Genomic DNA, 23,484 nt, shown 5'->3' with positions numbered 1-23,484 from the left:
ACAAAATGATACAAAATAAAGTGAGCAGAACCAGGAGATCACTGTACACAATAACAGCTATATTGTAATGATGATCAACTGTGAAAGACTTAGCTATTCTGATCAGTATGATAATCCAAAATAATTCCAAAGGATTCATGATGAAAAATGCTATCCACCTCCAAAGCAAACTGATGAACTCTGAATGCAAACTGAAGTATAATTTTCTAATTTTTATTTTTCTTGCTTTTTTTGGGGGGGAGGGAGTTTTATGTGACTTCATATGCATAAGTGATATTATACGGCGTGCCTTCTCAGTGGGTGGGTGGGGGAAAGTAGGGAGAGAATTTAGAACTCAAATTTTTTTTAAAGAATGTTAAAAAATAAATAGCAAATATAAAAAAGAAAATTTTTTAAGTCTTCTGATGCTAAGCTCAGGACTCTTTCCACTACGCTGGGCTGTCTGTTAAATTTAATCAATACAGAGATCCCTTCAATTATTCCTTCAAATGTTTCTCATATCTACCCTTTTCTTTTAAATTGCTACCACCCTACTCCAGATTCCCGAATCTCCATAAAAAGAGGAAGCAGTAGTATCTGTTTTTACCTTCAAAGCGTTCCTTTCATAGGAATTGTCAAAACCTGCTTTGTGAAGTAAATTTAACTCTTCTTAGAGTTGCTGTCTGTAACACCAGAGGACAGATCTGTAATATGCTATATCCATATGAACACACCTAAAAGTAGGGTGCTATTTTGTTTGGTTTTGTTTTTAAAAATAGAACCCCAGTTCTGTTTAAATAAGCAAACTCTTAGTTTCTAAAATGTTCAGATTTTATATTAGCACACATTCAGAGTTGCTAGAAGTTTCCTATTGAATCTAACAAAGATACAGAGGAAATTATTTTTAGATGGGAAAGGTGCCAAATGTCTTAGAGAAACAGAAATAATAAATATATTAAAGGTGAATTATTTCAATGAGAAGGTAATCTGTAATGACAACGATAATAAAAACTAGCATTGAATATTATGTGCCAGGCACTGTTTAGTGGGTCAAGCTATATATCCTTACAACTCAGGAATTATACTACTAATAAGAACACTGGACTAGAGGTCAGGAAATCTGGGTTCGACTTCCATATGACTATGGACAAGGCAATTAAGCCTCAGTTTCTTCATCTTTAAAATGGAGATGATATTTGCCTATCTTTGCCACAGAGCTCTTGTTAAGAAAGTACTTTGTAAAATCTTACATGTTCTATATATGTGAGGCATTATTCTATGTCAAATAACAGAGTATGTGGTTTTTGTCAATTTATTTATGCCTCATGTTCTTCATCTTTAAAATAGGGAAATATTCAATGTCTTCCTGGAGAAGTTGTTGAATAAATCATAATATAACCTGTTCTTACCCTTCAACCTATTGAATTCCTCTCCAAGCTTTAAACTCCAACTCAAATGCCACTTATTCCATGAAGTCCCAGTTAGTAATAACTTTTCCCCACTCTGAAATCACATTAGACAATGGAAGGACCTTCCATGCAAGGAGTGCCCCACACAGATGCAGTCCCAGGTCCGACCCCCAAACCCACAAGGTTTATATAGAAGTATCTACTTTTCAGAATACATTAACACACTTTATCTCAGTTGATTCTCACAACTACTCTATGAGGCAAGAAGAGCAGATGCTATTTCCCCTTTTCCTACAGAGAAACATACACAAAAAGGTTAAATGATAGACTCCAGGTCACACAGTGAGTTAGTGATAAGGTTTGGCTTATTTTAGGGCTTAAACTTCCACTATTATTTTCATGTTCAACTGAATTAGACTCAAAGAGATAAAAAAAGTGGGGGGCAGTCACACAAATAGGCTGGCAACATTTCTGAATGCCATATAAGAAAGCCTAAGACACCATATTTTTGGCTGCTTACAACACTAAAAATAGGACTCAAAGTCTTGGTGATAAGAAGGGCTCGATTTTATTTCTGGCAGCTTATTATCTCTCATAAAGCACACATTCTCTTTCTGTTAGAAAACAAATCTCTTTGTTAGAGTGATTTCACTTATCCATTTGTGGCATGGCAACCCAAACTCATATATTCCCCTCTATCACCTTCACCTTCCACTGGTCAGAACATTAAGAATCACCAGCAATTTCACTACAAAGCTGTACTGATGGTAATATTCTTCAACCCTCCGGTCATATGTCGACTGCTATTCATGACAGCCCTGGAAAGGAATTCCCCCACCACCAGAGGCAAGCAAATTTTAAACAAAGGCCCAGTTTTCATTCCTTCCTCCTAAAAGCATATCCACAAGGGAGGCTGTCTCAGAAGCCAATGTGAGAGCTGTCCCTTTGGAGGAAATATATCTTCAAAAAGGAAATGATAATTGGACCACCATTCATTACATTTTACCCAAAGCACTGCCTCACTGCAGTAATTAAATCTTTCAAGCCACAAGGAAGGTAGGCTCAGTGAACCACCACAAACCCATCTGCTGAATTCTACTGCTGCTAAGACTATTTTTAACTTGCATTTTATTGTGAAGGAACATAAAGTCAAGAAAGCATGTGACACTGATATTCTCTGTGACATCAGATCACCTAACTAAATGATAAAAAGGCTTATAAAGAACAAAAAAACTTTGATATTTTGGTGGGGAAAACCTCTCTCTTTAAGATAAGCAGCTCCCTAATATACATCATCTGCTCAGAGCCTTCCACCAGTGCTGTAATGATTAGGCTCTTCAATGATGTTATTTTCTTTATCCTCCTACTTTTCCAAGAAATCTTTATGTCAATATAATCAGTTGTAAACAGGATGCTATTTCTTATTAATAAAAAGAAGTCTCAGGGAAACTATTAGAGTAGCCAGAATGTCTTCCTTCATCACAACATCTCTTCCTGAAAGGTCAACAAAATATTTTGATCTTGCCTTAAAACAGAAGCAGTAGCTCTCCCCAAAGTAACCAATGATCTATTAACTGCCAAATCAGATATCTTCTCCTTCTATCTTTATCCTCCTTGATCTCTCTGTGGCAAGCAACACCACTGAGTACCTCTTTTCTGCAGGTTTTCCTCTTAACTGACAGCTCCTTCTCAGTCTCCTTTGCTAGACCAGCAGTCACATCCTCTCTCCTAGCTGTGCTACAGCAAGCAAGGCTGTTCCCTGGGCCTCCTCTCTTTATATTTGTTGTTGTTTTTCAGTCATTTTAGTCAGATTGGACTATTAGTAGCCCCTTTTGGGGCTTTCTTGCCAAAGATGTTAGAGTGGTTTGCCATTTCCTTCTCTAGCTTATTGTACGGATGAGGAACTGAGGCAAGCAGGGTAAGTGACTCGCCCAGCATCACACAGCTAATTAAGTGTCTGAGGCTGAATGTGAACTCATGAAGATGAGTTTTCCTGACTTCAGACCCTGTACTCTATCCACTGCACCACCCAGCTGCCCTTCTCATTCTATACTCTTGATGATCTCATCACTTCCATGAGTTTATCATATTTGTGCGATTGATGGTCAGATCTGTAAATCTAGTCTCTCTACGAAAACAAATCCCACATCATGAACTGCCTAATGGACATTTTAAATGGGGTGTTCCATAGGCATCTGAAATTCTACCCATTCAAAAAAGAATTCATCGACCACTCCTTTAAGCGCTGCTCTTTCTAACTTGATTTTTGTTCAGGGCACCACTATCCTTCTGGTTACACAAGTCTGTAAACATAGAATCGTCTTCCACTTCCCTCACGCCATACATCCAGTTAGTTACCAAATCTTGTGGATTTTACGTCCACATCTTTTGTATCCATCCCTTTCTCTCTACTCATGGCCACCACCATAGTTCAGGCTTTCATCAACTCTTGCCTGGATTATAATAGTCTCCTGGTTGGTCTTGTTGCCTCAAAAGCTCTCCTACCCCTAAACCATCCGACACACAGGTGCCGCAGTGATATTCCTGAAGCTCAGTTCTCCTCATGTCATCCTGCGGCACAGTGTATTCCAGAGGGTCCCTAATATTTCAAGGATTAAATACAAATTCTTCTCTTTCGCATTTAAAGCCTTTAATGACCTGGGTCCGGTTCACCTTTACAGCCTTATTATACATTACTCTCTTTACGCGCTATCCAGTTTGGTGCAACAGGCCTTCTTGCTATATATACCTCACACACGATACTCCATTTTCTGTCTCTGTACCTTTGCATAGGCTACCCATCCCCACCCCCATGCCTGGAATATATTTCCTCCTCATTTATGACTCACAGAACCTCTAGTTTGCTTCAAAGCTCACATCACAAGGCTTTTCCTGACCTTTCTAGCTGCTAGTGACCTTCCATTTATTTTCTATATATTTACACTCATATATGTTGTCTCTCATCTATAAGTCCCCTGAGGGCAGGAAAAAAATTATCTTTGTCTTCACTTCCCTAGCACCTAGAACAGTGCCTACAACCATAGTAGGTGCTTAAAAACACATTTGTGGATTCTTTTAAAACCACACTTCAATGATCTATGGTTTCATTAGTATTCTATTAACTGACATGCAGAACAATCCCCTTTGACTTAGTCAATGTCCTTCAAAAGTTGCCTGGTGCCCCCCCCTCAAAAAAAGCCTTCACCCTGAAGTCAACTTGGAGTCTCTCTGAACTTAGCTAGGCTGATCCCTGAGGACAGACACACAGACTACACTTGAAGCCTTTCTAGTCTGGTAAGATTTCACAGAGTTTGCATTCCTCTGGACCAGCCTCTGAGAGCCCAGGGTCACCTCCATGTCACAGTGAGGCAATTAAGACTTTAGAGGAGGTTTATGATCATAGTAATAACTTAAATTTATATAGTGCTTCACAATTCAAAAAAATGCTTTATGTGGTATATGAATGTAATGGAATACTATTGTGCTATAAGAAATGATGAACAGGCTGTCTTCAGAAAAACCTGGAAAGCCTTATATGGTCTGATGCTGAGTGAAGTGAGCAGAACCAAGAGGACTTTGTACACAATAACAGCCACGTTATGCAATGACTAAGATTGTTAAACTGAACCCTTCTCAGCATTACGAGGATCTAAGACATCTCCAGAGGCCTTGGGATGGAAAATGCTGTCCACATTCAAAGAAAGAACTATGGAAGTCGAATTGCTATCACTTATTTTTACCTTCTGTCAAGTTTTGTTTCATCTTTCTGATGGTCCCTCCTATTGGTTTTAATTTTTACTTACAACTTCACTAATGTGAAAATATGTTTCATGGGTATGTAAATGTAAAGCCTATATCAGATTGTGCGCTGTCTTGGGGAGGGTGGGGGGGGAGGAAGGGGGAGAAAAATTTTCAACTCAAAAGCATACGGAAGTGATTGTTGATAAATCAAAATAAATTAATAAAATTTTTTTTAAAAAAGAAAAAAAATAAAAAATGCTTTATGTATGTTATTGTTATTAGATCCTCACAACAACCCTGTGAGGTAGGTACCGTTATTATCCACGTTTCCAGATGGGGAAACTGATGCTGAGAGGGATTAAGTGATTTGACCAGGGTCATGTAGCTAATAAGCGTCTGAGAAGGGATTTGAACTCAGTTCTTGACTCCAGATCTGGTACTCTGTCCAATGAGTCTCCTAGCTCCTTCATAAAAACTAAGATAAAAAATAGATACCTAGTTGACCATTAACATTACCTTCCAAGCTTTCTTGTTCATCTGAAGTGTAAGTATCTATCTGGCTTTGTTCCCGCAAGAAATGGATAACTGCATAGACAAGATGCTTGATGGATGACATTTTGCAAGCTTAGAGAATGGTCCCCTGCCTAAGAGAAAGAGAAATATTAAGTTTACTAAGATAGTTTACTAAGAATGAAATATGAAACTTACAAATTAAATTATTTTGGTCCAGACCTATGATTTAATTAATATAGAGAACTCCTGGTGAAGAAACTCCCTCTACCAATGCTGAATGGCAACTGCCCTAAAACTTGAAGTCATGGAGAATTTCCATGAATATTGGCAGTTTAACAATTGGTTCAATAAAAAAATTTAAAAAATTGGTTCAAACAATTGGTATGGGTCAAAAGCTCTACAAATTAAATTATACCTTAAAAATCAACAGGAATTCTTTTTTTTAAAAGTAAAGTGAACTCAAAGGCTTATTATAGATTTCTTATGACATCTTTTCCTTTATATACAGTAACATTGTATTAGATTAGGCAACAGTTTCATCTAAGTAGAAATTTTCTCTAAACCAGCAAGCTGATTTTAAGCTGAGACTGACAGGTTCAATAAACACCTGCATAAATAATTTTAACGTGTTTTTATCAATCACTGCCTCAGGGACTATTTAACCACTTTGTCCTTACTGAGAATCAAAGCACAGTTACCTCAACTCTAACTCCTGATAAACAACACTCTCCTAACTTCAAAACTGCTCATCCCCATTTATTCATGAGTTACAACTTTAAGGTGATTTAACTTTCTCAGCATCAGTCTCAAAGAGTAAACCGAATAAAAATGGCACAATACTTAAATGCATCATCATGGGGGGTGGAGGAGGACTCTCTTTTCTGTTCTAATAATTACTGTCTGAGGAACTTGTAGGGGGACGGTAATGAAAATTAAAATAATGTATGTATGAATATATATGCTATGTACACATGATAGTAAAATAGAACATCTTTTAACTTTTACACATATAATTAATTATACACATTTATCAATGCATGCTGTAAACATTCCTTAATATAGTATACCATATGTATAACGTTGTCCAGTGGGGCTTAAAACTCCTAACAACATTCATTCATAGACCTTTTTTGCAAGACATTGAAAAACAAGTAAAAGGTGGCTCAGGGCCAGTCTATACATTTATGTCTTCTAATTTCTCAACACTCTTTCATTTGGCTCTCTGGTCTCCCTAATTCAAAGCCAGGGTGTGGTACCTGCTGCTGGCTTCCTCTGCTTTTTCCCCCACCTTCTTCATTTATTTATTTGACGTTCTCAGAAAATAAAGTGGGTCGGGGGTGGGGGAAGATGAACCCAGTGTTCAGGCCGTAGGGCTGCAGGTGCTGATAGCGCCATTCACATTCCCAGCACCCCTTCTCCCTAACACCTCTCGTCCTCCTCCTCTTTGGGGGCGAGAGAAAAGGGAGGAGGAGACTGGTAAAGAAAAGAGAGGAGGAGGGGTAAGGGTAGAGAAGGGAGGGGGAAATAGAGGAGAAAGAGGAAGGATGCTCGGTTCTATACCCTCACCTTTCTGCACTGCACTGACACCCCCCCACCCCCCGAAAAAAACAACAACAACGACACCTTCTTTCTCTGACTGCAACCCTTGGCATCTTCCCCTGCTCCCTGACCTGGAAGGGTTGGGGTGGGGGCTGAATATGCAGCAGATCCCACTCGTGCAAGACCTCCGAGGTGGAGGGGGGGGTCCTGGGAGGGGAACCTCTTCTAGCAGAAGCCTCCTTACCCTGCGAGAAGGATGAGCAGCGAGGATGCAGCTGCAGGACCGCGGGTTGCCGGAGGACCTCGGGTAGCGACTACAGGAGCACGTCTCCCGCTGCTCCACCCGGCCCGACACCGCCCCCGCCCCCCAGCCAGCCCCGCCTGCACAAACTTCGCGGCTCGCTCGCCTCCCCCGCCCCCTCCCGGGGCGCCCGCCCCCTCCCTCCTGCTGCTGCCCCTGCTGCCGCCGGCGCCTCCGCCGCCGCCGCCGCCGCCGCCGCCGCCGCCGCCCGCGCTCCCGAGCCTCTCCTCCAGGCGAGGGCACGCGGCGCGGGCGCGCTCGGGGCCGCGAGCGGAAGTGGGTGCCGGCGTGGGGCTGTCGCACGCGGGTGGAGCCGCGGCACCGCCTCGGGTACCGTTGCGCGGCGTTGCAGAGTGTCCGTCCGCCCACGTCCCCCTGCCCCCGAGCGGCAGCGGCTGGAGGAAGCTTCCCGAGCCTCCGCGATCCCCGGGCCCCCAGGCCACCAGCGCTCCTCCGCCCTCCTCATGCTCGCCCGGGGCTTTTCGGCGTGGCAAGGCCTCCACAGGTACCCACCCACTCACGAACACCTCACCTTGACTGTCGCCTCCCCCCCCGACCCCACACCCGGTGAACAGTGACTGCCCTGCCGTGCTAGGCGACACCCCTTCAGTAAGAGATGACACCCTGAAGCCCCACCAGGGATCCCCCTCGACCACTCCCACCTCCGAGGAGCATTTCGGGTTGGTGGGACCCGGTAAGGGTTTTTTCCTTTCTCAGTCCAACCATAGGGAGAGTATGCATGTCCCCTTTGTTTGACTTTCCTCCTTGTTGCCTCAGTTTCCCCATCTATAGAATAATATCGTGTATTCCTAGATTTAGAGCTGAAATTGATTTTCGGAATCAGTCATCTAGTCCAGTTCATTCATTTTTCAGGTGACTAAAGTAAGGACTAGAGATACATACATCATAGGATGTGTATTTAAAGCTGGAAGGGAACTCAGCTCCTGTCTAGTCCTATACCCTTATTTTACAGAAGAGGAAACCGAGGCCCAGATAGGTCTTCTTGACTTACCCAAGGGCCCTCAGGTGGTAAGTGGCAGAGACAGGATTCAAATCCAGGTTCAAGACCTATTTCCACTGCAACAGAATGTTGGACTAAATGACCTCTAAGATCCCTTATAGCCCCAGTTATCTTTGCTGCAGTGAAAAGCACTATGCAGCCATGCTGCCTATAAGAATGCCAAGATGGACCACGTTCAGCCCTGGGTTGCTTCCTTGCAGTCCTGTTATTAAAAACTGCTACCTCCCTTTACTCAAGAGTAGCGTGTTAATTTGCATGTCTTGCCTGTCATTAGGCATTGGTCCCTTAAAGAACCAAGTCTGGTACCTTTACTTCCATTTCTTTCAAATTCCTGTCCTTTTTTCTCCCTGTGAAATAGAGACTTAGTTGGCACAACCTGAAAAATTGATTTCTGGGAATCAGTTTCATTTTGGCCAGTTTTGGGATTGCCCAATGAAGAGGCTAGATTAGCCTTTTCCTGTACCACGATTCCTCTGTGTGCTCTTTTTCCACCCGCTTTCCAAACTATATCCTATCTTTCTCAAACAACATAGAGTTAAAAAGTTTTCCCTACTAATTGGTTGTGAGGGTTTAATACTAATCTTAATACTAAGTAACAATATAGATGAACAACCAGAAAGATCATAGGATCACAGCTAAAGAGGTGGGAGGGATCTTAGAGGTCATCTAGTCTGTCCATTTGCCTCACTTTCCTCAGCTGTAAAATAGAGATCTCCCCTGTATCAGAACCGGTAGGCTGTTGTGAGGATCAAATGAGATGTTTGTGAAATTCTTAAAACAGTGCCTGGCACATAGTAGGTGCTTGATAAATGATTGTTTCCTTTATTCAAATCCTTCCTTCCTTCCTGGCCCAATCTCAAACAGTACAAAGGAGAAATAGGATTGGAACTCAAGTCTTGAGACTCCAAGTTCATCTCAGTAGGCCTTTATAGCTTCCCAGTTGTTTTGAGTTCCACTTTTTTACAGTGTGGAGTTTATTTTCCTATTGCTGAGGCAGCGTGGTGTGGTGCAAAAGGCCCTGGGCTTGGCATCAGGAAGATCTGTGTTCAAATGCTGCTTTCAACATCTTTGAGCTGGGTAACCACAGAAAAATCCCTTCATCTCTGAAAACTTCAGTTTCCTGATCTGTTTTAAAAAAAAGCCTAATAATGCTTATATGGTTATAGGGTATCTTTTTTTTTTTGTGAGGCAGTTGGGGTTAAGTGACTTGTCCAAGGTCACACAGCTAGTAAGTGCCATGTGTCTGAGGCTGGATTTGACCTAACTGCCCTATGGTTATATTTGAGCAGCAAATGAAATCATGTTTGTAAAGTGCTTTGCAAACCTTAAACGGCTACATAAATGATAACAATAATATCGTATTGGTCTCTGTAAGTAGCACTACTGTGAATCAAAGGACTCCAAGTATTTTTTACCAGAGAATGATGGTAACATGAATAAGCTGAAACATAAAATCTGTTTTGTGGTTGGCTTTTCAGTTGAGTTTGATTCTTCATGACCCCATTTGGGGTTTTCTTGGTAAAGATACTGTAGTGGTTTGCCATTTCCTTCTCCAGCTTATTTTACAGATGAGAAAACTGAGGCAAGCAGTATTAAGTGACTTGCCCAGGGTCACATAGCTAGGAAGTATCTGGGACCAGAAGATGAGTCTTCTTGACTTCAGGCCCAGCACTCTATCTACTTCTCCATTTACCTGCCCTGAAACATATAAACAGTGAGGAAACTTGAATAGAAGTAAAAGATTGGAAAAGAGCACGAGCTATTCGAATGGCATGGACCAGGAGTGATGGACAGCCTGAGTACCCTTCTGGTATTCCCATGATATCAGGAGAAACCAAGGAAGATGTTGGGTATTTTGAGTGGACCACCTGTGGTGAATTCGTGGAAGAATGCAGACAAGAATCCCACAGAATGGACAGGCATTGATGAGTGACCATCTGTATTGTTGGGGCAAATGTCATGATGAATGAACTCCTCTGTTCTTTTAAGTTTTAGTCTACTCATGCTAATCTTTGCAGGCTGCTACCTACCTAGGATGTAAGCCAACATATGGCCTGAAAAATGGAGATCTTACCATCATCTACATACACTGAACTGGAAAGGACTCAGAGACCAGACAGTCCAACCCCTTCATTTTTACACATGAGGAAAGTGAGGAGGTTAAATCACTTGCTGAAAGTCACATAGGTAGCAAGCATCAGAAGCAATATTTGAACCTAGGTTCTTCATACAATTCAGGTAACAGATTTGGGCTCCAGATTCATCATTTATATAGGACATTTGGGAGCTATTTTTGAGGGGTCTAGCTACATAAACTATAATAGGAGGGAAAAATTCTTAGGAGAATAATGGAAAATTATGGAATGTACACTGTAATATGAGTGTAGGAAAATATAGGAGATTCTTAAAGTTATATTTTCTTCTTGCTACATATATAGATGCTTTAAAAACAAATAATTCCTATATATACTTTTAAAAACCACACAATTGTTAGCTTTAACAACAGCTGAGGACATTGATTAGCTATAAGTATATCAAATAACAAATAAAATAGGTGTTTATTAAGTCTCTTCTGAGTACAGAGCACGGTCCTTGGTACTGAGAGCAATACAAAGTTTAGATTAAATACTAGTTCCTACTCTTAAGAAGATTCAGTTCTGTTAGAGGGAAAATCATGCCAACATAAGTATGCTATACATTATTGCATGAAAAATACATTAAAGAGTTACAAAACAAAGTAAGCTCTTAGGAGTGAGATAATTAAGGGGATTGGAGCAGCAAATGGTGGTGGGAATTGAGTGAACTACACTGACTCCATCTTATGACTCAGTTCTGGAGATAGCTCAGTTCCTTTTCTATTCAATATTGGGTCTAGTCCCATTTCTGCTTGGGAGAAAATTTTATTTGATTGTGGGAATTGGGAGAAAACCTTATTGTATTGTTTGAACCTAGCCATATGTGGCTGGGAAGTTGGACCACCTCTACCTCCTTCTTGGTGACCCTTAACTAAGGACCTAGTCTGTGCTGACCAGAAACCTAGTCAGATCCAAAGATTGATGCAAGGAGTTTTCTCACAATTGTATATCCACCTGATATTGTTTCCTGGTTGTTTCCTTTTAATTAATTGGTCTTATCTGATTAATTGTTTTTAATGTATTAAAGTCTGTCTCCCTCTGTATTTGGGGTTCAGCCCTAAGCTGAGGAAGGGGCCTGGTCCTGATTTGTTAAGCAATTGGCATGCATTGCTTAATAAATCAATGTGCTTGGGAGCTCCAACCTTTGTTTCCTCATCCATTATTTCTTTCATCCATAATAGGGGGAAGGTCTCATTGTGTTTCAACAATGGGAACGTTCAGGGGAAGGTTCAGTGAAGAAGGTAGCATTTGAGTCTTACCTTAAAAGATTAATAAGAATTAATAGACAAAACATCAGTAGGGAGGGAGAGAGGGCACTCTAGGTATAAAGACAACCTGAAAAAGGTACAAAAGCATATGTCCAGGGGCAAAGATTTATCTACTTTGGCTGGAGTACAGAATGAGTAGAGGGTGAGGAATATGAGATTGGGAAGGTAGAGTGATGCCAAATTATGGAATGCCAGCCAATTCAATTCAACAAGTCATTTATTAAGAGCCTATTTATGTGATAGCCTCAGTTTATTAGGCTCTGGGGATACAAAGGGAACAATCCCTGCCCTCAAAGAGTTTATGTTCTATTTTGGATATAAACAACGTGTACTCAGTTAAGTAAACACAAAATAAATTCAAAGTAATGGGTACCAGGTATTAAGGGAATCAGGAAAGACTCCTTGTAGAAGTTAGTAATTAAAAGGAAATTATGTATTCTAAGAAATAGAAATGAGGAGGGAGAGCATTCTAGGCATAAAAGATGTGGTAAAAGGAGGAAATAGAATGCTATATAGTTAAGTTTGGTTGTATTAGTGTGTCAGCTACAGGAATGGAGAGGAGGGTTCAGATTTAAGAGATGTTACAAAGATAGAATCTTTGAGAGCTTGGCTGCATGTGAAAGATGAGGAAGAGGGAAAAATCAAAATAATTTTAAGTTTGTGAATTTTAGAAGATGGGCTGAGTAGTGGGTGTCATAAACAAAACAAACAAAACTAGTGAGGTCAGAAGGTAGAGCTAGTTTACTGGGAAAAATAATGAGTTTGATTTTTAATGTGAAACATTTAGGTTGAAGAAGAGTTGTAGGCAGCTAGAAATGCCAATTTGAAGTTCAGAGGAGAATGCAGGACTGGAGATATTAGATTTGGGAATGATCAGCATAAGGGTGATAATTAAAGTCATAAGAAAGAATGAAATTGCCAAGTCAGAAAGTATAGAAAGAGAAGGCCTATGACAGACCTGTGAGGAACATCCAAATTAAGGGGGCAGGATGAGAATGACAAACCAGAAATGAAACAGGAAGAATGATTGGAGAGGTGGGTGAACCAGAAAATCATGGTGCCTACAAAGCCAGCAGAGGAGGGAATGTATCTAGTGCAGGAGTTCTTAATGTTTTTTGTGTCGTGGACTGCTTCTCAGAATAATGTTTTAGAAAAAAAATAAAAATTGAATGAAATGATAAATTTCAATTAAAGGTTAGTAAAAATATGTGTGTAGGGTTTGCTTTTTTTTTGGTTTGGGGTTCTTTCTTTGTTTTGCAGTAAACCTCCTGAAATGTATCTATAGACCCCAGTATAAGAACCAATGATCTAGTAAGGGAGTGGTAATTAATTAACTTGACAATTAGGTCACTGGTAACTGTAGAAACAGCGGGACTGGTAAGGGCAGAAGTCATTCTGCACAGAGTTGGAGAGAGTGAATAGTGAGAAAGCAGAGTATAAGAAAATGTTTTCTTTATTTTTTTATTCAATTTTATTTTATTTTCAGTTCCAAATTCTCTCCTTTCCCCTCCCTTGCCTCTACTCTTTGAGAAGGCAAGAAGAATAAAACCCATTACAAATATGTAGTTATGCGAAATAAATTTTAGTATTAGCCATGTTAGAAAAGTTTGTCTAAAAGCTTAGCTGTTGTTTTTTGTCCTTTGTTCTTTAAGGGGACCAGTAACATCAGGAGAGTGATGTCTTGACTTGCAAGTGAATTGGATTTAAGTGAGGCAGAGCTGTGCAAAGTCATCAGCCTCACTCCCTTCCCCAGAGTCATCCAAGTCCAGTAGCAAGACATAGGTCAGGATGACTGGAGATGGCCCCAGATGTAGTAAGAGACCTTCACCTTTTTAAGCTAAGGTCTTTCCCAGGTCTCAGTTTGTCTGAGACAACACCCATTCAGCAGTTAAGGCCAGGTAAGAATTGAGAATTCAGGAAGTAGTGTTACAAAGTAGATAAAAAGCTGGCCTCAGATTTGGAAAGCAAAAAGTTTAATAGTTTTATTAAAGAGAGAGAGAGAAAGAGAGAGAGAGGGAGGGAGGGAGGGGGGGGACAGTTGCTGGTAAATGAGGCTGAAAAATCAAGGGAAAATTTTTTTTTTAGGGTTTAGCAATCTTAATGTTTTTGTGGACAAATGGAAAGGAAGTAGTAGCAAGAGAGAAACTAAAGAAAGGTACAGAAAAGAAGATGGGTCTCTGGTTATTAACATCAGTTAGTCAAATTATTTGACTCATGGAGGAGATACAGCATGGAGTCCAAGTCAAAGAAGGACTCCCTACAGGTCAGGGATTCTTAACCTGGGGATTAGGAACTTGTTTTTGAAATATGTTGACAAGGATTTCAATATAATTGGTCTCCTTCGTAATCCTATGTATCTTATTTTGTAAATTTAAAAACATTATTCTGAGAAGGGATCCATAGCTTTCACCAGAAGGCTAAAGGAATCAATGACCCCAAAAATGTAGGAACCCTTGCTATAGATGGTGTGGTCCTCTAGAGCAGGCCTGCAGAACATATGGCCCACAGGCCACTTTTGACCTGCCAAAGGATTTTGGGCGGGCTGTGAAAAATGTAGAGTTGCCACTGCGCACTCTCTTGTTTGTCACATGAGCTACCGGCTAGGGTAGCCAACTGTCATCAGTCTGGCTCTAGTCAGACATCTGCAGCTGGAAGAGATTTACAAGTTGTACGAGTCTGCTTTAGACAAATGGTGTCAAATTGACACAAACTCAAATTGAAACAGATGCCTTTGGGCTGCATATTGACTTGGAAAACCACAAATTACCATTATTTTTGTTGTATTTTTATTTATTAAACATTTCCCACCTAATTACATTTTAATCTGGTTGGGGGGGGTGTTTGAGAGTGGCCTGACACTTCTGTCTTCTTGAGACACTATTGTTTAGATAATATTGTGCTGACTGCGTCAAGCACCTGAATTTTTCAGAGCCTAATAAGTGAAATTCATATCGATCCAGAGTTTGGCTTTACTAGGGGAAAGGGTAAGGAAATAAGCATTTATTAAGTGCTTACTGTATGCTATGCACAGTGCTAAGCATCGTACAGATAATGGTGGATCTTTACAACAACCCTGTGAGGTAGGTGCTACTGTGATCCCCGTTTTGCAATTGAGGAACCTGAGGCAGGCAGTGACTAGGTTCAGGCCCAGCACCCTACCCGTTGAGCTGCCTAGTGGATAGAAAACCCACAGAGCTCATACATTGGTATGTATATATTGTACAGCCTACAAACGGACTAAGAACCAGACCTGGAATTAAACAGGAGTTTTGAATGGGCTGGATCCCCTTTGGGAAATTGCATGATTGTTTTAGTCAACCACTCACTCACTCAACAAGGATTTATTAATCTGCTACAGTGTGCCAGGCACACTGACCCCAAGTTTCTCCTCACACAAAGGCTCCTCTTTTAAACACCATTATTCTTATGGTGATGTTTGTTGTATGGCTCCAAATCACAGAACACTACAGTCTCTAAAGAACTGAGGTCAGCAGCCACCCAAAGGAAGTAGGTTCATGGTGCGTGTGGGCAGGTTACAACACAGTTCAAGAATTATACAGGAAAAGCGTTGTAAATAATGTGATCAAAGAAATATATGATAGAAAAAGATGCACTTTATAACATTGAAAAAGTGAGAAGGAAGAACAAATGGAAGAAATGAAAATACCTGGTTTCAGAGGCAGAGGAGAGAAAGCCTGTAGTTGGGAGTTCAGGCTAGAGAAGAATGAAGACATGATTAGCCTCGGTATCCTCCTTAAAATGGAGGTTTGGGGAAGAATCACGAGACAATCAGAGGGAGAGGCTGCAGGGACAGAGGGTACTCCCAGTGTGTGAAGTCCAGAGGTGGAGTGAGCTTCCAGCAGCTATTAAGCCAAGTTTCCGCCTGCCCCCAGGTAAGGTTATCTACTATCAACTTGTAACAGATTAAATCAGCTCATTTTGTGACTGTCCAGCAATTCTTAGTAGTCCTGGGAAAAATATGATCATTGCAGTGATGCAGGGACAAGCATTTACTGATAGGAAACAATAGAATAGAGGCAAAGTATTTTAGGGCAATAGTGAAAAATTAAGGTGGTAGATCATAGAATCAAGGCTAGGTTGGAAGCAAATGAAGCTGGAGCTAGAAAGATGAAATGGGAGGAGAGACGAATCAAGAGACCAAAGGTCACAATAAGAATGAAGAACAGGATTAGTGTGAGTGAGACAGTAGGTGGATAGGAGATTTTGCTTGGAGAGTAGCATTCAGAGCTCTGGCTGTTGAAGGTAAAACAGTTCTCAGGGAGAGTGAGGTTTGAGTCAGAATATAACTGAAGTGGGATGGAGAAGGTCATTTATATTGGGGTATTTGAGGAATTATGTAGATAGATTGTTAAAGGAACTGTCTATTAGTATCTGTCTTCCCCCCCCACCTCGCGACCCCAATTTCTCCCTATCTTCTAGTTCTTTCTCCATGCCTACAAACATGCTCAGGTTTGTTGTTGTTCAGTTGTTTCAATTGTGTCTAACCTGGGGTTTTCTTGGCAAAGATGCTGGAATGGTTTGCCATTTCCTTCTCCAGCTTGTTTTGCAGATGAGGAAACTGAGGCAAACAGGATTAAGTGACTTGCCCAGGGTCACACAGCTAGTAAGTGTCCAAGATCAGATTTGAACTCAAGAAGATGAGTCTTCCTGATTCCAGGCCTGGCACTCTGTCTACTGGCCACCTAGCTTCGCTGCTCAAGTTTCCCCCGTTGTTTTTTGGTTTTGTTTTTAACAATGCTCAGGTATCCCCATTGTTCACACACACACACACACACACACACACACACCCCTCTCCTTTGACCCTACCATCCTTTTAAGCTATGTCCTGTATATGTTCTCCTTTTTGCCTTTTAAATTTATAGAAAAAGTAAGCTACAAGCCCTGCTTTCACTTTTTCACCACCCATTCAGTTCTCAAGCCCTCATGATTCAATTCATTAAAAACTTATTAACTTATTTCTGCCTGCAAGGCACTAAAAGAGGTAGCCATCTTCTAATCCCACCACTGTATTAAAATGGTTTTTCCCAAAAGTTATCCCTGACCTCTTTTTTTGTGTGATATTTTATTTTTTTCCCCAATTATATGTTTAAACAATTTTTAAAACATTTTTTAGGGGCAGCTAGATGGTGTGGTAGATAGAGCTTTGGCGTTGGAGTCAGGAGGACCTGAGTTCAAATTCGGTCTCAGACCAGACACTAGACACTTACTAGCTGGGTGACCCTGGCCAAGTCACTAACCCCAATTGCCTTGGCCAAAAAACACCCCCAAAAAAACAAAGAACCCATTTTTTAAAGTTTTGAGTTCCAGATTCTATCCCTTCCTTCCCTCCTCTCTTCCTGAGACAGTAAGCAGTCTAATATAGATTATACATGTGCAGTCATATAAGACATTTCTGTATTAGACATTTTGTACAAGAGGACTCAAATACATTACCTCTTAATTGATAAACCCAATGGACCCTTCAGTCCTGAACCTGTTTGACATTTCTGCAGCATTTGACAATGTTGACCACCTTTTCCCCCTTAATAAACCTCTCCTTTCCTGGTTCTTCTTCTCTGACCACTCCTTTTTGCTTTCAGCTTGTTCACCTTCCTCTTCCCAACCTGTAAGTATGGCTCTCCCCCAGGTTCTATCCTAAGCCCTCTACTCTTCTTCTTCTTCTTTTTTAAAGCATGTAACACATTTTTTCTTTTAAGTATATAATAAGTTCAGCATATATGTTTTACATCTTCTCTGCTTATCTTTGTTTCCTTCTGTAGGCCTTCTACTCATCTTTCTAAGCTTTTTCCCTTGGGGATCTCATCGATTTTGCTCCCAAGAGTTCAATTATCACCTCTATGCTGCAGATCTGGATCTCCAGACCTAATCTCTTCCCTGAGCTCCAATTCCAAAGATACAACTACTTATAGTTTCATAGATTTAGATCTGGAAGGGAGCTTTGAGGCCATCTGGCCCTTTTATACATTGAGTAACTGAGGCCCAGGCAGGTTAAGTGACTTGCCAAATATGTATGTGACTTTGAGTGGCCTATAGTGACAGGAAATTACCAGCTAGATAGCTTCACCTGAATGTCCCCCTGGGACCTCAAATTTAATAACCCTTCCTCCCCTCCTTCCTTTTTTCCTTCTTCCTCTCTTCTTCCCTTTCTCCCATTCTTCCTTTTTCCCACCCTCCTTCCTTTCTTCTCTTTCCTCCCTCTTCCTTTCTTCCTCCTTTCCTCCTTCCTTTCCTTCTTCTCTCCTTCCCTCTCTTCATTCTCTCTCCCTTTTCTCCTCTTCTTTTTCTTCCCTCCCTCTTTTCCTCTCTCCCTTCCTTGTTTCCTTCCCTTCTTTCCTTATCTTTTTTCCCCTTCTCTTCCCTCCTTTTCTTCCTCTCTATTTCTTTGAGAGCTCCACCATCTTTTTACTATCCAGACTCAAAACTTTAGAGCCATTCTTCACTATTCTCTTTCTCTTACTCCCCACATATAGTTACCGTGTCTTATTAGCTCTAACCCCACAATATCCTTCTGCTTAGTAACCTCATTACACTCTCACTGATTGTACCCTACCTCTCTAATTATTCCTTAACTTGGTTAGCTTCCTAACCAGTCTCCTTGCTTCCCCAGTCCATCCTTTGCACAGCTGCCAAAGTAATCCTTCCAAGGCACAGATCTTTCTGTCCTTTCTCTGCTTGCTCAGAAATCTTCAATAGCTCCTTTTTGGCTCTACTACTCACATTTTTAGCCTGACATTTAAGTCCCTCCCCAATTTGTCTCCGACCTACTTTTCTAAACCACTTTCTTCTTTCTCTCCTTCATGCCCTCCATATTCCAGCCAAACTGGTTAACAAACATTTCCCCAAACTGGAAAATGCTATCCCTATCACTGTGGGTTTGCATGGGCCATCCTCCATGCTTGAAATGTATACCCTCCTAATTTCAGCCTGTCAAAATCATTTTCCTCCTTTGAGACTCACCACAGGTACCAAATATTTGATAAAACTTTCCCTAATTTTCTGGCTGAAATGGATCTCTCCTCAGTAGAGTGTGGTTCTTCCTGTTATCTAAGATAAAGCCCAGCTGTTTAGGACCCATTCCAGAGCATCCAAAAGTCATCTTCCTCTTTTGACTGCTCTTGGAGTAAAGGTCTGTCACCAAACCCTACCACTTCTTCACAGATTTTTCTCTTAATTATTTCCATCTTATGACATCCATACTGAAGTCATCCAACCCACTGTGATCCTTTCCTCACTAGCCTCAACTCAGAAGCTTTCTTCTTCTCCACCTTACTTCCACCATATACTGGCATGACCACACTTTAGTTCTCATGTGCTCTGCCCAGCACTGAGACCTCCAAGGACCAAAACTTTGAAAATCTAACTCTCAGCACCTCCTCTGATCCTTCCTGCCACCTCTTGCTCTCCCACAGGCTTTCCTTGCCTTTCCTGTGATTTCCTCAACTCTTCCCTTGTCTTCAAGGCCTCTTCACTGTTCCATGCTCCCCCTGACCACGGACCCACTGCTTTTGTGTCTGACTCTCTCTACTACTCTAGAATCCCTTTTCTTCTCCCCTACCTTCCACTATCCCTGACCTACTGAATAAACTTCACCAATCAACAACTTAAAGGCACCATACTAAGTGATGAGGCAGCTAGGTGGCACAGTGTCTGGAGTACCAGGTCTAGAGTCAGGAAGACTCATCTTCCTGAGTTCAAATCCAGCCTCAGACACTTATTAGCTGTATGACCCTGAGCAAGTCACTTAACTCCAGCTCATTCCCCTCATCTGTAAAATGAGCTGAAGCAGAAAATGGCAAACCACTAAAGTTATCTTTGCTAAGAAAATCCCAAATGGGGTCACAAAGGGTCAGAAAGGACTGAAAATGACTGAATGTGTGCTTAATGATAGGAATACAAAGAAAGGCAAGAATAATGGTCCCTGCTTTCAAGGTACTCCATCTAATAGGGGACATGTAAATGACTTATACATACAAGATAGGGATGATGAAGTATCAAAGAGTTTTGTTATATAGCTAAAATTCTTAAAAGGCATTAAAGCTATTTTGGAGCCTTAGCCTTTCTGTCTTGGAATTTGAATCATGTCGCATGTTGGGAAAGGAAGACATACTCCCAGGCACCTGACTAGACTCGTTGAATCAACTAAATGGATAATTTAGGCAATAACAGCTGTCACTGAGCCTGGCCTCTCACTGGACTAATGCTTCCGTTCTTGAGTTTCCATTTGCTGGGGAGGCCTGCAATCAATCTATCTGGTAGCTCAAGAGCCCTTATTTTCTCAATCAAGAGACAGAAATACCCATGGAGAAGGTTCATAGACATGCAGACCCAAATATTAATGTTCTAATTTCTGTTTCCAATTCTGACATGGATTAACTCTGCAAATCGTCTATCAAATAAGTGCTTCCCCAGAGAACATGACACACCAGTCTACCTCCTGTCATCCTAATCCCAGCTATCCAGTTTTACTGTGAATGACACACCCATCCTACCTTCTCCTCGCTTTCACCTCTTTTATATTCACTTCTATCCTCTCTAGCTTCTCTGCAGTCTAAGATCACCCATTTCATTGTATCCCTTTAAATTTCTACTCTATTATCCATACACTCCTCAACATTTACAAATTTTTATACCAGCATTCATCCCAGCTCCTCACATTAGTGGAAACCTGGCTCATTGCTAAGCATCGTGTCCCTTGGAATCCTATCCACTGATGACCACAAATTCATGGGAGTAGACTAAGGGGTCAGCATCCTCCTTGCTCCCTCTCCTGCTTCTAGTTCATTCCTTTACCACCATCCTTCTGTGGTCTTTACTTTTCTGAGGTCTACTAAATCTATTTGTACCAGCCTCTCCTGATCCTTTTTGCTGTCATCTACTAATTTCTAGGTCATTCTTCCAACTAATACATTGCTCACATTCTATCTCACCATCCCAATCTCACATATCAGCCTCAGGGACATCAATATTAAATTCAACAAACATTTACTATGAGCAAGACACTATGTTAATCTGCATGTATTTAAAAAATTAGTTTCTTGGGGTTGAAAGGCTAACAGAAACAGCATAATATAATGGAAAGAGTGCTGGATTTGCTGGATTTCAAAGATATGATATGGGTTCAGATCAAATCTTGGTTCTAGCTCTATTACCTTGGACAAATCACTTAACATCCAGGGACTTTGGTTTCCTCATCTGTAAAATGAAGGCACTAGACTGACCTTTTTTGGTCCCTTGTAGCTCTAAATCCTTGAAACTATGACAAGTTTGTCAAACCAAGGCCTGCCATGCTACTTGCTAGATGTCAGACCATCAGCAAGTATCTATTAAGCACCTACTATGTGCCAAGCACTGGTAGGTGCTAGATATTCAAATGCAAAGGAGAAAAGAATCTCTACAGTCAGGGAATGTATATTCTTTCAGGGGAGACAACATGCATGTAAATATACATAGTATGGCACTTTTCATATATGGATGTTTTGCTTGCTTAAAGGGGAAGAAAAATAATTGAGTAAGAAAAAAATCAATAAAATAAACTTGAAGAAACATAGCCTCAACAACTAAATGAACAGTTGAAGGGGTTTTATGGCAAGATAAAGCAAGCATACTAAAAATAACAATGCTTCCCAGATTAATTTATAGATTAGTGCAACACCAGTGATCTATTTTATAGAATTAGATAAAAATTATAAATTTTATTTGAAAAGCAGGCAAGACTTTTAGAAGGAACTATTAACAATGTTTGCCTGGAGAGGTGATTCAGGAGGAAGATAAGACATCTCTCTTTAAGTAATTAAAAAGATATCCAATGTAGGAATTTCTTTCACTGGATTATGCATATCTATTCTAAGAGTTTTCTTTTTCTTTTTTTTTTCCCAAAATTTTTTGGACAAAGGGAGAGAAAGTAAGAGGTAGAGAAGGACTAGAGATAGGATTGCCCAATGGAAAAAGAGGGTCATTCAAGTATTTTTTTTAAAGGCACAGAAAAGAGAACAGAAGGAAAGTCAGAGGAAACATAGACAGGGACAACTTTGAAATGTTGTACAAGTCATTTAGCATCTGTCTGCTTCAGTTTTCTCATTTGTAAAATGGGGATAATAAAAGTACCTAATTAATGGCTTGGGTTGTGAGGATAAAATAAGATAACATTTATAAAGTACTTTATAAACTTTAAAGCACTATATAAATGCTATTCATTATTATTACTTAAAAGGAAAAGCAAGTTGTATGTAATAAGAGATTCACAATTTTTTGTACAGTCCTCTTTTTCTAGTCTACTTTCCATGTGGAAATACTCATTTATTTGGGGGTTTGTTAAGTTCAGAATTTTAAAAATTAAGAAATTAAAAAAATTAAGAAAAGGAAAGAAAAGAGGATATCCTGTAGATTTCTTTTCCTTTGACTATAAAAGGCAAAACTAGGAACATTGAGTTGAAGTAGCAGAGAGGAGGATTTTAGGTGGATCTAAAGGAAGATCTAATTGTTAGAGATAGCACATTCTAAGAATGAAATCCCTTTCACCAGAGGCCTCTAAAAGAAATTGGGACCTCTTTCATTGGTAATGTTGTACAGCAGTGGAGTCAAGCTCAAATAGAAAGGTATCCCTACAGGCAGCATATTGACTTAGAAAACCACAAATTGGCATTACCTGTGTTGTATTGTATTTTTATTTATTTTGTAAATATTTCCCAATTACATTTTAATCTGGTTCTGCTGGCCTCTGAATTTCCCTGGGAGCACAGGGCCAACACACTGGAAGAGAAATAGTTGAATAATTGTCCTTGAGTATATCCTTCCCTCCCCACCCCCTTCCTAGAATGTAAGCATCTTAAGAGCAAGGACTATTTCATTTTTTTTCCTTTATGTCCTAAGTGCCTAGCACGGTATTTGGTAGATGATTAATAAATGCTTGTTAAATTGAAAGAAAAATCCTAGATTGTAAGCAATATTAAGCTGATCAGAGAGTCTTTAGAGAGGATTTTTTTCTTTTCCTAAATGCTTGGACCATCAACTCAAAAGCCTCTGTTTAAACCTCCCAAACTCATATCATGTCTCTATGGGAAAAAATGAAATTGGAGGCAATCATTTGGGTGTGCTTCAGCTGTGGTTTTCATAGCATGAGAACATAGCCCTTTACTAATGAATGAAGAACAACTATTGATTTCTTAGGGAAGCACCATTTATTTTTTTCATTTTTGTTGTCTCATAGGGGCTTTACTTGGTTAAATTGTATCATTTGTGAATAATGTTCCTAATAATAACTAGCATTTATATGTTGCTTTAAGGTTTACACTTTACATACAGTCATGATCACAGCAACTCTGTGAGCTAAATGCTGTTATTATCCCCATTTTACAAATGAGGAAACTGAGGCTGAGAGAGATAAAAGAACTTGTACGGAGTCATACAATTTGTAAGTGTCTGAGGGAAGATTTGAAATCATGGCATCCTGACTCTTAGTCCAACTCTATCTACTGTGCCACCTAGCTGCCTCCAACATTTATTTAGGATTTGTATATGATTACTGAATTGATTTTAGAAATTCTATTAGATTAACATT

At 40.3% G+C, this 23,484-nt stretch overlaps 2 protein-coding genes across 6 annotated transcripts in view; one reads left to right on the top strand and one right to left on the bottom strand.

Annotated features, from left to right (window-relative positions):
- The window catches only part of SGTB (small glutamine rich tetratricopeptide repeat co-chaperone beta), a 113,433-nt gene extending 105,875 nt beyond the window's left edge, over positions 1 to 7,558 (bottom strand). The window contains exons 1-2 of one of the 5 annotated variants that reach the window (XM_078153170.1): positions 7,426 to 7,558; positions 5,646 to 5,773 (exon numbers count right to left, since the gene is read on the bottom strand). In XM_078153170.1, coding sequence (XP_078009296.1) covers positions 5,646 to 5,745 — 100 coding nt within the window. In that variant the 5' untranslated portion in view covers positions 5,746 to 5,773; positions 7,426 to 7,558. Of the gene's footprint in view, positions 1 to 5,645; positions 5,774 to 6,898; positions 7,070 to 7,425 lie in introns of those variants that run through there. The other 4 variants (XM_078153168.1, XM_078153171.1, XM_021007286.2 and 1 more) reach the window with 4 other exon arrangements.
- NLN (neurolysin) overlaps positions 7,438 to 23,484 on the top strand; it is a 154,601-nt gene continuing 138,554 nt past the window's right edge. Inside the window, 6 exon segments of the mRNA XM_078153173.1 lie at positions 7,438 to 7,476; positions 7,478 to 7,545; positions 7,547 to 7,812; positions 7,815 to 7,862; positions 7,865 to 7,927; positions 7,930 to 7,987. Of these exon segments, the coding sequence (XP_078009299.1) occupies positions 7,438 to 7,476; positions 7,478 to 7,545; positions 7,547 to 7,812; positions 7,815 to 7,862; positions 7,865 to 7,927; positions 7,930 to 7,987 (542 nt within the window).

The sequence above is a fragment of the Phascolarctos cinereus genome, unplaced genomic scaffold (assembly GCF_003287225.1).
Source record: "Phascolarctos cinereus isolate Bilbo 61053 unplaced genomic scaffold, phaCin_HiC Scaffold_4;HRSCAF=312, whole genome shotgun sequence".
Classification (NCBI taxonomy): domain Eukaryota; kingdom Metazoa; phylum Chordata; class Mammalia; order Diprotodontia; family Phascolarctidae; genus Phascolarctos; species Phascolarctos cinereus.
The sequence above is the reverse complement of the archived record's forward strand: the minus strand, read 5'-3'. Positions and strand labels throughout refer to the sequence as shown.